Source organism: Cajanus cajan, chromosome 3 (genome assembly GCF_000230855.2).
Source record: "Cajanus cajan strain Asha chromosome 3, NIPB_CcT2T_4, whole genome shotgun sequence".
Lineage (NCBI taxonomy): Eukaryota > Viridiplantae > Streptophyta > Magnoliopsida > Fabales > Fabaceae > Cajanus > Cajanus cajan.
In genome coordinates this window covers 79,999,590-80,012,918 of record NC_138519.1, presented here as the reverse complement: position 1 = coordinate 80,012,918, position 13,329 = coordinate 79,999,590, and the positions used below count along the sequence as shown (strand labels likewise).

The 13,329-nt window shown below is 34.4% G+C and overlaps 1 protein-coding gene and 1 long non-coding RNA gene across 2 annotated transcripts; both read right to left on the bottom strand.

The window, feature by feature from the left end:
- Window positions 1-512: 512 nt before the first annotated feature.
- On the bottom strand, window positions 513-5,009 carry LOC109798177 (T-complex protein 1 subunit epsilon). Its single transcript, XM_020358431.3, has 9 exons — window positions 4,693-5,009; window positions 4,300-4,618; window positions 3,840-4,188; window positions 3,513-3,645; window positions 3,325-3,377; window positions 2,973-3,075; window positions 1,306-1,472; window positions 952-1,065; window positions 513-862 (listed from the first exon to the last, which is right to left on the bottom strand). The coding sequence occupies exons 1-9, from the start codon at window positions 4,889-4,891 to the stop codon at window positions 692-694; spliced, it is 1,608 nt and encodes a 535-aa protein (XP_020214020.1). The 5' UTR covers window positions 4,892-5,009; the 3' UTR covers window positions 513-691.
- A 3,754-nt stretch (window positions 5,010-8,763) lies between these two features.
- On the bottom strand, window positions 8,764-11,179 carry LOC145956609 (uncharacterized). The gene is made up of 3 exons (XR_014432849.1): window positions 11,070-11,179; window positions 10,909-11,030; window positions 8,764-9,979 (listed from the first exon to the last, which is right to left on the bottom strand). It is a non-coding gene; the product is annotated as an uncharacterized LOC145956609 (long non-coding RNA).
- Between the last annotated feature and the right edge of the window lie 2,150 nt (window positions 11,180-13,329).

The following is a 13,329-nucleotide window of genomic DNA, read 5'->3' as shown; positions in this document are numbered from 1 at the left end:
ATTTTGAAATTATACTTTGAAAAGGTGTTACATTCGCATTTCAATCACTACAATTCCCCCATATAGTCTTCGAACATTCATGTCAGGAGCCGAAACACTCGGCTACAGTAATGCATTGCGTATTACATTTATTACACATCAATGGCCTAAACAAAATGCACCAAAATTAGATTAAAAAAATGTTTAAACCGGATGCCATTGTTTACTGATTTTCACTTTCATTAACCAATTTACTCGATCCCAAATAATTTTCATGCTTTTAAAAATATAAATAAATAAATAAACCACGTTCCCGATGGACACAATGTCCATAACTCCAAGACAATCAAGGGTTTTCCTAAAGCCCTAAACACTTTCGTCTAGCCTACAATCGCTCAGTTGCACAACCAATTAAACAACCATTTGAAAAGGGCCCAAAATAGGACTAAAAAGTAAGATCACAATTTTCCAACCACGGCCTACAAACAGAGGTTAAAAGCAAAAGGCCTATAAAAAATAATTCATCCATGATGTTAAATATCAAAAGCATGACAATTGCATTAAACAAAAGAAAAGTCACCCAACTCCGATACAAACCGTGCCAAAATCTTACATTCCAAGTGAACATACCAACTCTGACTACAACAAAATCAATGGAACAAAATACTATCGCCAATTCATCATCTTGATGTAAAACATGATTTTAAAAATATCAGTACTCAGATGGGGAAATGACATCATCAATTTTCAGAATCATCTTGACAACTTGAGTAGCGAGCAAGAGCTGTTGCTGCTTTCCAATCAAAGTTTCAAAGACATTTTGCTCACGCATGTCATTAGTGCCAACATCATTACAATCAATGCCAAAGTGAGGGTTATTATCCTGAAGGCAGAGTTTTGAGGTCAGCGCCATAATATACAAGTAATAGATGTTTAACATGGTCAAAACAATCATCACGATCGATTTATTACCTTTATTTGCTGAGCCTTGACAGCGGATAATGTTTCAATCGGTTGGAGGCCACTATTTTCAGCAAGGGCCATTGGGATGGCCTCCAAAGCATCCCCAAATGCTCTAATAGCATACTGCAAGCGAAGAAAAAGTAATCAATAAGCATACGTAGAAATTGTTAGTTTAAGCATTGATATTACATTTGATCCATTGTAAATAACACACTATCACCTCAATGCACTATCAGTGAATAACGGTGACTTTAAATAGCTACTTTAAACAGGTGGGATCATTAGATTAGCTTAAGATATAAAAACTGTTTATTCTAACAAGCAATAAAAATTAATACCACGTGAGTTCAATGATATCCATACCTGTTCTACTCCAGGGTATCTATCAGCAGCTGCCTCCACAGCTATAGAGCAGGCAATCTCAGCTGAACCACCACCATATACAATAGACTTATTGCGAATAAGATTCCTAGCCACACACAATGCATCGTGAAGGCTGCGCTTTGTCTCCTCTATGATCATTTTGTTACCTGCCAAACAAGACAGCTACTATTAATTTGTCAAGGTTTGCTTAGACAACTTACCAGTCTTCAAAGTCAATATCAAAAACTCCACAAAAAATACATAACTTAATAACTGCAAAGCCAAACCAAGCAATATTTGAGATCCATTGTTTGGATTGAAAAACAAATGTTATTATAATAAAGGGTTTAGTACTTAGTTGTATGTGTATGGGAAAACCGACATGCTTTTATGTACATTACTTAAAAATATAAATAGAAGGGTCACCACACATTGCAGTGCATTTTTTTACTGTTTACTCACATGCCTCTCTTTCCTTCTCTTCAACAGTATAGAATAGTAAGTGATGGAACCTATTCCATCTGTTCGGTGTTCCCATCAGTTTCTTACCCCCAAATTCGAGAGTATGGCATAGAGCACACAATTGATTTGTTCTTTTTAATTATGATATCACTGTAACGTCATTGAGCAATAGTAATCACCTGAACCATCTCCAGCAACTCCAAGCCTACTTCAGCACACTACGTCACATCCACTCTCCCAACATCTAGATTATACTGTGTCCCCATGACCACCGCCTTTGCTTTCATCCTATCACCTACCTTTCCACCTTCACCCTCTACTGCAGTAATGCCACATGCTTCACATCCCAACCACACAACCAAACCTCTTCATATACCCTTACATGCCGAAAGGGTGCATGAAATCAAGTGCCACAGATTTGGTGCATGCGCAGAACTTGAAATCTGGTTTCAAGCAATACCCAATTGTGCTGTGCAAACAGCTCTTTTAGACAATTATTCCAGGGTTTTGGGGTGGTTTTGAAAATGTTAGGAAGGTGTTTGGTGAAACGTCAGATTGAAATGGTGTCTCATTACCACTATGGTTTATGGGTGTTAGTTAGGGACATTTACAATTCTGTGGAGTTCTTTTAAACTACCCATTTTTTCTTAAAAAATATAACAGCCTAGCATGTTATCGAAATAACAAACCAATTGTGAATGATAAAAATAAATAAATAAATAAAATAACCACAGACAACTATCCAAAAGGGAGATATTAAATAGGAAACAAGGAAAAGGAAATTATTTTATCAGGGAGTGGGGATTATAGATAAATAAAACAAATGACGATTAAAAACAACATTTTAGTATTTTAAAATAAGGGTAATATATCAATAAAAAATAATTATTTGTTCTCCATTCAGTATCCAGCACAGGAATAAAATTCTATTCCGTTCCACCATAATATATCCCAACAATGGAATGCAGATTTTATTCTATTATATTCCATTTCACTTTAATCCATTACCTCCCACTTCTTACCATCAATCTAAACATAACCTAAAGGTTCATAATTCTCACTCCAAAGCAATAAAGAAATAAAGAAATAAATACAATATTGATCAACAGTAAGTATAGAAAATTATCTTCCTCCAAGAAGGTAATTAACTACAAGAAATTCAAAGAAAACCAGTTAAATGAAGGAATCAAGCAGAATGGCTTTACCTCCTCGAATGAATATTGTTACAGCCCTTGAGTTTGCACAATGTTCAATGTATAGCATTCGGTCTTTTGTTGTACCAAATGACTTTTCTCGAACCATACCAGCCTAAAAAAATAGATCACAAATTAGTGATGCTTTTCTTGCTGTCAAATTTACAAACAAAAGAATTATGAGAATCTTTTGTGCACAACATGCCACCCCCAACAAAGTATACAGGAAGAAGAATGCTACCCCTGCTACATGTTTTAAAATACTAAACCCCACAATTGCATGTGATTTAAAAATGACAACAAACTGCAAAAGAAATGCATGTCTCGTAAAACCCCCAAAAGAAAATCAAGAGCAAAACTATACCTTTCCCAACTTTTCTGTAGATAACTCTTGGAACCTAGGCACAATTCTTCCACCTGTATTCACAAATCGATCATTGCTCTGTCAATAGACATAGAAGAATGTATACAGAGCCAATTAAGCCACATAATATACAGTTACACAGAAAATATAAAAACTTTCCAAGCGTACATAGTTTAATTAAAACACACCTGTTGCTATAGCTATCAATTCCAACTCTACACCACCAACCCATCTGACGGCTGGCAAGTTCCTGTGCATTAGGAGATGATTTGCTTCGTCGTCAAAACCCCATTGGCAAATGACCAGCGTTGCACCCACATCCTGCAAATCAATGTCACTTCCAATAAACCCAAACACATTCTAATTTCTAGCAAGACAAAAAGGGTGCCTAGCGGGTCACAAGCAGGCTAATTTGAACTTAAATCCAAAAAGGTTTATACACCACGCTAAAGTAAAGAAACTGAACATGCATTTCAATTAGAAGATTAAAATAAGCTAAACGAAATCCATCCCACCTTGCACTTTTGAACCATGTCATCAAAATACTTCTGTTCCTGCAACCTCAACGTCTGAAACTTCTCCACCGTATCGATATCAACCTTATGCTTAGTCTTTGGCTTGGGAGGCTCAAAGGGGCAAGTGAGGATAGCAATTTTAGCATCCTCAATCTGCTTAGGCATCTGGGGATGACTCATATCCTTATCAACAACAATGCCATAAATCAACTCAGTATCCTCCAACTTCCCACCAACTTTCCCTTCCACTTTAATCAGATCCAAATTAACATCCTTCCTCTCCAGATCAGCAACAGCGAGAACCGCCTTCACAGCGATCTCAGCCAAGCTACGCTTGCACCGATTCACACTACAACATTAAAAAACAAATCATAAGCAACAAAAAAAAATGCAGTTACAAGTTAACTAGGCAAGTAATGGGCAACGAGCAATTAATTAATTAATTAATCAGAGTAGTTACATCTTTGAGGAGAGGGTGGTCATGCAAGTTTGAATGAGAGGCTCCAAATTGGTGTCATCAAACTCGAACTTGTTGGCGACGCGCTCGAGGTGTTCGACGGCGATCCTCGACGCCATTTCGTAACCCTCGGCGATCCTGATGGGGTGAATTCCGCGCTCGAGGAGGCGCTCCGCCTTCTCGAGAAGCGCGCCGGCGAGGACGACGACGCCGGTGGTGCCGTCGCCGATTTCGTAGTCCTGACTCCTCGAAAGCTCCACCATCAGCTTCGCGATTTGGTTGTCCACGTCCATCTGCTCGAGAATCGTGGCGCCATCGTTCGCTGCAGAATAAGAGAGCGAAAATGAGGAAATGGAGTCGCACGTGCGAGTGTGCGCGTGTGGAAGTGGAACTTACTTATTGTGACGTCGCCGTCGGGGCTTTGGAGCATCTTGTCCATGCCTTTGGGGCCGAGGGAGGTTCGGAGGATGCGAGCGACGGCTTTGCCGGCGGAGATGTTTGATTTCTGAGCGTCTAAGCCTCTGAGTCTACTCTTCTGTTCCTGCTCCTTCAGGATTATGAAAGGCCTTCCGAACTCGTCGAAAGCCAACGCCATTTTCGATCTCTGCTTTCTCTTGCAGACAGAACAATCGCGATTCGACAAGAAGAAGAAGAAGAGAGTGTAGAAGAAGGAACCACTTGTTCACTCTTAAGCCCTAACCCTCCACCTTCTATTATGCTTCCCACCTTTTTCTGATATTTCAATTACATTGGGCTTACCCATGTTGCTATGCTGGGCTCGTCTTTGGGCTTCACTAACAAGCCCATTTATCAGTTGTAAACTTCGTAAGGCTTTTATGTTCGGTTGATGATATATACATCTCTTTTTTCCTTATAAGTACACCTCCTTTTCAAAGAAAATAATTAAAATTTTAAAATATTTTTAATTTTTTGTTTTCTTTTAAATTTTATATTCACAATATTTAATTTAGTACTTTTTTTTTGCAGATCTTTCTTTTTTCTTCTTTTTTTCTTTTTTCAATTTTTACATATATCCCGTTATCTTTCCTTCACCTCACCTATTTTGGTAGCATGTAAAAATTGAAAGAGAAAAAAAAAATGTGTGAAAAAAAAGAAAAAAGTAGAAAATTGAAAGTTAAAGGTATAAAATTAAAAAATATATATAATATTTTATAATTTTTTTAAAAAAAATAAAGAAGGTGTACATATAAAAAAAACAGGAAGTGTATATATCATGAGCCTTCCAAAAATAACTTTCCGTCAGAATAATTACGAAAAGTACTTTCCAGAATACGAAAATTACTATTCTAGAAATAACTTTCCGTCAAAATAATTATGAAAAATACTTTCCGTAACACTATAATTACTATTGCGAAAAATTCTTTCTGGAATATTAACAGTGTGTGTATTTGTTACCATAATTCTGGAAAGAACTTTCCGCAATAGTAATTTTAGTGTTACGGAAAGTACTTTCCAGAATTATTTCGACGGAAATTTATTTCTGGAATAGTAATTTTAGTATTCCGGAAAGAACTTTCCATAATTATGTACAAATACACCTCCGAAAAAAAAATTTCAGGATAATTTTTTTTATTTCAAATAATATTAAGGATAATTTAGAAATTTAGTATATTTTTTTAAAAAAGGAAGTGTATGTATAAAAAAAAATGGAGGTGTATATATCATCATCCTTTATGTTTTCAACTTTTGGGATTTGAAAGCTTTTTACTTTTTGATGACATCTTTCTCGCGAGTGTTTTTGAACAAATACTCGTACTACATTTATTTCAATTATGTCAGTCCATTAACTTTTATTAAATTTTAGGAGCACTAGAAAACTTGTGAACATTATAAGAATTGGTTTCGCGAAACACGGTTAAATAAAATTTTGCACTTCAATGTTTTCAAATTGGATTAACCTAGCTCACTAAAAAGTTTGCATGAAAATTAAGTAGTTTGCATGAAAATGTATTTAAATTTTATTTTGTTATTATTGTACACTAAAAAGTTGGATTAATGTAAGTGGTTATTAATAAATAAAGATAATACATTTTGCAATGTAATATTTTTAAAATATAAATAAATAAATAAAATAAAAAATTTATTAAAAAAAAGTCTTTCATGTCATACTAGACCGTAGAAAGTTCAAATAATTATGAGAAAGAAACATTTTGTATCTCAATATGCTTATTTTATTTGGGAAAAAAATGAGCTAATAAAAGCTCGATAAGAATAAAAAAAATCAATTTGAACTTGAAATAACAAGTAATTGCTCAATAAAATTGAGAAAAAAATTATTTTTTATCATTTGGGCCTTTGGTCTTAGGTATTTTGTCAAGAGAGTATGATTGAATGAACTTGATCAAGAAAGCGAAGGTTGTAAGATAATTATGTCTCATGTGATAAATATGTAATATATAAAGGGACTAATAAATAAATAATTAAATAACTAAAGACTAAATCATAAATGGGTTTAATCGAACATTTATGAGAATAATTGTTATTTGATGGAAATAGCAATCTTTAGGGCTTATAAATATCCACTAATGTGAGACAAGGTCTACACCCTGACAGAAAGTATTCTCTCAAACCCTAGCCATCACGAAAGATAGAGAAAGTAGAAAGAAAAGTCAAAGGGAGTGAAATCTTGGTTCTCTTCCAATATAGCAAGGTCTAAATCCAATACACCGAGGTGAAATTAGACTTGCTCATTCCAGTCAAAGAAGTTAAGCCTATTAAAATTGGAACAGACGCTCTAAGAGAATTCAGTGAATTAGGAACAAATACTTTATAATAAAATTTCACATGAGTGTTTTGAGACATAAAGCACATGCTACCCATATAATATATACAAACATCAATCAATAGTATATTGATGCTCTCCTTTGGGTGATACATCAACACACAACATACAAACATGATGATGCTAATAAATTTAATCATCATTTTGCAACTAAACATGCACCAATTAAAATTATCTAATATCTTTGGGTATATAAATAATTTAATAGCACATATAAGTCACACACAATTATATTCATTAATTATGAGAACAACTAATCAACTTTTAGGCGATACATAAATGTCTTATAATAATGAATTTCAATATACTCATAAACAAACAATTATTTTATTTAGCATCCATTATTCTATGGGTAATTGAATTAAATCACCATTAATTTGGAATTAAATAAATATAAAATCTGACCACTTTGGTGACTAACAAATTCATCATACAATTAATTCCAAGTAAATAAAAACTTTACTAGTCCCAATTTAAAGTCATTCATGAATTTCATAAAAGAAAGTAAAATAAAACTTCATACTTTAGAAATTGATAACATTGAAATTCTACGTTGAAATACATGAAGGTAACATGCACAGTCACAAATTCCAAAATTTAATTAAAAGGAAAAATTAATTATTTCCAATTTGAAATATTAATTTCTACGTTGAAATACATAAGGGTAAAATGCGCAGTCATGAATTCCAAAATTTGACTAAAAGGAAAAAATCAATTCTTTCCAATTTGAAATATTAATTCATGCATTTAAAAAAAGGAAACTTTCTTTCAATCACTCGATTTCGTGAAAATAATTCTTTTGCGATTGTCATTAGGATTTCGATAATGTGAGATTTAATATATTGATCATAATTTAAAATTAAGAATTACATTCATGATCCAAAACAAACAACATGCAGCGGAAAATTAAACATAATATTGCAACAATGATCTTGATAGAATTATTCCACTTCCGGTGGTACTCAATGGATCAAATATAATATTCGTTTATTTATCTATCCTTTTTCTTTTCACTTTTCATAATATTTTCCCACTTCAGGTGAAGAAAATATTCTTTTATTTTCATTGTTGTACAATTATCTCACTTCGGGGTGAGAAAATATTCTTTTATTTTCATTGTTGCACAACTATCTCACTTCTGGTGAGAAAAAAATATTCTTTTATTTTTCATTGTTGTACAATTATCTCACTTCCAGTGAGGAAAAAATTGCTTGAAATTTCTTAATTTGACAATGTCTTCTGGATCATTGCAAAATCATTATATATGTATATATATATAACATTCATGGAGAATTATACAATTTTACAACACATATCATTCACGGAGAATCATTCAATTTCAAAACCATGCTCTGATACCACATGTAAGTTCTATGATTTTTCTAATACATCAATTATAGAAAATTAAAGGATCTTTGAAATTCATGATACTCACATAATAATAAGAAAGTGTGTACCTTTCTCCATAGTAAAAAATTCCTTTGATCCTTAGAGTACTTTGATCTTTTTGAAGAGAACCAAGTTTTCACTCCCTTTAACTTTTCTTTCTACTCTCTCTATCTTTCGTGATGGCTAGGGTTTGAGAGGTCTCCTTTCTTTGTATTGGAAGAGAAACGTGCTGCTATTATTGATTCTAGTAGCGATGAAGAGAAAGCCTATTATAAAGTTTGGGAAAAGTCTAACAAATTTTGCCTAATGTTCATGAGAATGACTGTTGCTGACAGTATTAAGACAACTCTTCCCAAAACTGAAAGTGCTAAAGATTTATGGGATTTATGGGAGAGTGCTCTCAAACAACTGATAAGTCTTTTGCTGAGACACTAATGAGTACATTGACCACCATGAAGTTTGATGGTTCATGTACTATGTATGAGCATGTCATTGAGATGACAAATATTGCAGCAATTAAGTCTTTTAGAATGACTATGAATGAGAACTTCCTTGGGAATGTTCTGCTTTCTTGTGGCATAAACGTTTAGGTCACATTTCTAGAGAAAGAATGGAAAGATTAATAAAAAAAATGAAATTCTTCAAAATCTAGATTTTACGGATCTAAATATTTGTGTGAATTGTATTAAAGGAAAACAAACAAAACATACAAAGAAAGGAGCTACAAGAAGCACTCAGCTTCTTGAGATTGTGCATACTGATATATGTGGTCCTTTTGATGTCAATTCTTTCGGAAAGGAAAAATACTTCATTACCTTTATAGATGACTATTCACGTTATGGTTATGTTTAACTATTGCATGAGAAATCTCAAACAATCGATGTCTTGGAAATTTACTTGAATGAAGTAGAAAGACAATTAAACAAAAAGGTGAAAGTTGTAAGATCTAATAGAAGTGGTGAGTATTATGGAAGATATAATGAAATGGGGCAACACCCAGGTCTATTTGCTAAACTTCTTCAGAAACGTGACATTTTTGCTCAATATAAAATGTCAGGTACACCACAACAAAATGGTGTATCAGAAAGGCGTAATAGAACATTAATGGATATGGTTAGGAGTATGTTAAGTAATTCAACTTTACCCATATATTTGTGGATGTATGCTGTAACGACCCACCCTAGGCCGTCACATCAATAACCAACCAAAATAAAATAATATAAAATAAAGAAAATAGAGCAAAAGCCAGCTACGCTAGAGTGTAATTATACAATAACATATAAATTGTTTCCAAAATATATAATATAATCTTCTATAGCAGAGTCATCATCCTTAGTAAAGTTATACAGTAATCCAAAAAGATAATATAATTAAAATGTCATGAAAACATCAAAATAAGACACTCTAGGTGCTGGTCAAGCTCTAAACCTAGCCACTTCTCAAAGCAGCTATCCAAAAGACTCCTTGTTATCCCAAAGCCTCATACCTGATCTGCTCCCCCACATAGTGAGATCATCACAGTCCACATCATGGAAATATAAGGGTTAGCACATATAAAACCAATCATAGTACATCATAATAAAATATCATTAAACAAATATTTATCCACAGTATTTATCCAGACCAACAAGTCATTTTCAAGCTAAATATAGACCAACCCAGAATATAATGTATACACGTCCATGCCAATGTATACATATTTTATGATAATAAAATAATCCATAACCAATGTATACAATCCATACCATATGTATACATATTCCATATCCAAAACAAAGTCACACCACTGTATAATCCATGATGTAACCAACACATCCAAACCAAATGTTGGCCTCAACACCATCCAAACCAAGTGTTGATACGGTGAAACATGTCAGCAACCCATGTCCCACGCCTAACCTCTCATGGAAAATATACAGTTGGATTACGTCGTCACGTAACCCTGGTGGGGCCACCTCATCCATCGGTATGACTCGGCCTAGACCCATACCGGTAGCAAATAGAATACTTAGAGGAGTACTTCAGAATCCACCTAACATCTGAAGTGGTTTATTATATAACCTTTGGAAAAGTTTCACATTGGAATCCTCACCATGGGATTCCCAAATTCCATATTTTTCCAAAGATTATATCCTGATCTCACCAAGAGATCTAATCCATACCATAACCTTACTCCTTTAAGTCCTATTTACTTTTCCAAACCACATACACATAGCATATTCCATAATTAAACATAACCATAACCATGCCAATTTGTCAATATAATAATAATATAAATAATTAAATATCCAAAACAACCATCAATTGATCCAAATTATATTATGTTAAATGAAAATCTCCACATAAAATAGCATATTAAAATTATACTATTCCTATCATGCTCATACACACTAGATTAATTTTATAAGCACTACCCTTACTTGGATAAACCTGAACTGAAACTCGGGCAGAACCTTCTCCTCTTTCTTGCTTAAACAAGAACCGAAACTCGGGCAGAACCTCCACCTCTCTCCTTAAGCAAGGACCGAAACTCGGGCAGAATCTCCTCTTCTCCCTCCTCTTTTCTCTCCCCTGGCAGAACCTCCTCTACTGGATTCCTCTTTCTCTCTCCTCTTTTCTTTTCTTTCTCTCTCTCTCCCTTCTCTTTCTCTCTCTCTCTCTTCTCTTTCTCTCTCTCTAAGATTTTCACTTCCCTCTGTATATTTTTTTTTCACCCCCCCTGGCCCCTATTTATAGGCAACCAGAGTCACCCGGAACGGCCCGTATTGAATTCGGAACGGCCCGTTCCGAATCATTCAAATGTACGCAAATTTTTAAACTGGAACGGCCCGTTCCAAAATCGAAACGGCCCGTTCCCAAAAAGCAGAACGGCCCGTTCTAAAATCAGAACGGCCCGTTCCGAGACTCATCCAGAACGGCCCGTTCTCCCTCCGGAACGGCCCGTTCTCCCTCCAGAACGGCTCGTTCCAAAACCAGAACGGCCTGTTCTCCTTTTGGAACGACCCGTTCTGGGCCCGTTCTCACTAAAAAAATTTAGTATAATTTTTAAGCTTGGAACGGCCCGTTTTGCTTTTGGAACGGCCCGTTCCAAGTTACCAAAACACCCCTTAAATTTTTTTAAAATTGTGAAAATGTCATCAGTAATAAAATTACAAGAATACCCCTATACCTTTATAAAATTTAAGAAAATGCCATTGATAATTAATAATAAAAAAAAAAAATAGGTATTACATATGCCTTGAAAACTACTATGTATTTGTTAAATAGAGTTCCTAGTAAGGCAGTTTCAACGACACCTTTTGAACTGTGGACTGGTAGGACACCTAGTTTAAGGCACCTACATATTTGGGTTGTCAAGCAAAAATAAGGATTTATAATCCACAAGAAAAGAAATTGGATGCAAGAACAATCAATGGATATTTCATTGGTTATCCAGAAAAATCAAAGGGGTATATGTTTTACTGTCCTAATCATAGTATAAGACTTGTTGAAACTGGAAATGCAAGGTTCATTGAAAATGGTGAAGTCAGTGGGAATACAATTCCACAGAAAGTGAAAGTCAACGAAGTTAGAATGCAAGTTCCTTTGACTTATGCCTCTGGCAATAAAGTAAGTGTTCCTCTAACTATTGTGTCAAACAACAATGAAGAAGAGCAACACAATAATGAACTCATGATTCATAATGAACCTATTGTAGAACAACCACAAGAAATAGTATTAAGAAGGTCACAAAGAGAAAGACCAACTATTTCAAATGACTATATGGTATATCTACATGAGTTAGAAACTGACTCAAGTATTAATGAAAATGATCCAGTTTCATTTTCACAAGCTGTAAGTTGTGATAATTATGAAAAGTGGTTAAATTCCATGAAAAAAGAATTAAAATCCATGGAACAAAATGATGTTTGGGACCTTGTAGAATTGCCAGAAGGTTGCAAGAGAGTTGGTTGTAAGTGGGTCTTTAAGACTAAACGTGACTCTGATGGCAACCTTGAAAGGTACAAGGCTAGACTTGTTGCTAAGGGTTTTACTCAAAAAGATGACATTGATTACAAAGAGACTTTTTCACTTATCTCACGAAAAGATTCCTTTAGAATTATCATGGCATTAGTAGCCCATTATGACTTGGAGCTACATCAAATGGATGTGAAAACCGCCTTTCTAAATAGAAATTTGGAGGAGAATGTTTACATGCACCAACCAATGGGGTTCTCGGTTGAAGGAAAGGAACACATGGTGTGCAAATTAAAGAAATCAATATATGGACTTAAGCAAGCTTCCCGCCAATGGTATTTAAAGTTTAATGATACCATTGTTTCCTTTGGATTTAAAGAAAACATTGTTGATCAATGCATATATTTGAAGGTCAGTGGGAGTAAAGTTATATTTTTAATTCTATATGTTGATGACATCTTGCTTGCAACTAATGATCTTGGTCTTCTTCATGAGACTAAGAAGTTTCTCTCTAGTAACTTTGAAATGAAAGATATGGGCGAGGCAAGCTATGTGATAGGAATAGAAATATTTCAAGATAGATCACAAGGACTGTTAGGCTTGTCTCAAAAAGCATATATCAATAAAGTACTAGAGAGATTCAAGATGGAAAAGTGCTCAGCATCGCCTGTTCCAATTCAGAAAGGAGACAAGTTTAGTCTCACTCAATGTCCTAAAAATGACTTGGAATGAAAATAAATGGAAGCAATTCTGTATGCATCAATTGTTGGGAGTATCATGTATGCTCAGATCTGTACTCGACCAGATATAAGTTTTGCAGCTGGAATGTTAGGAAGATACCAAAGTAATCCGGGAATGAAACATTAGAAAGCTGCAAAGAAAGT

Excerpts from the sequence above, each read along its gene's own strand:
- LOC109798177 (XM_020358431.3), bottom strand. The coding sequence starts at position 4,891 with ATGGCGTTGGCTTTCGACGAGTTCGGAAGGCCTTTCATAATCCTGAAG. Across the intron at positions 3,378-3,512 it reads ATTGATAGCTATAGCAACAG|GTGGAAGAATTGTGCCTAGG; the intron begins GTGTGTTTTAAT and ends TTGTGAATACAG. Across the intron at positions 1,473-2,972 it reads AACAATATTCATTCGAGGAG|GTAACAAAATGATCATAGAG; the intron begins GTAAAGCCATTC and ends CTTGTTTGGCAG.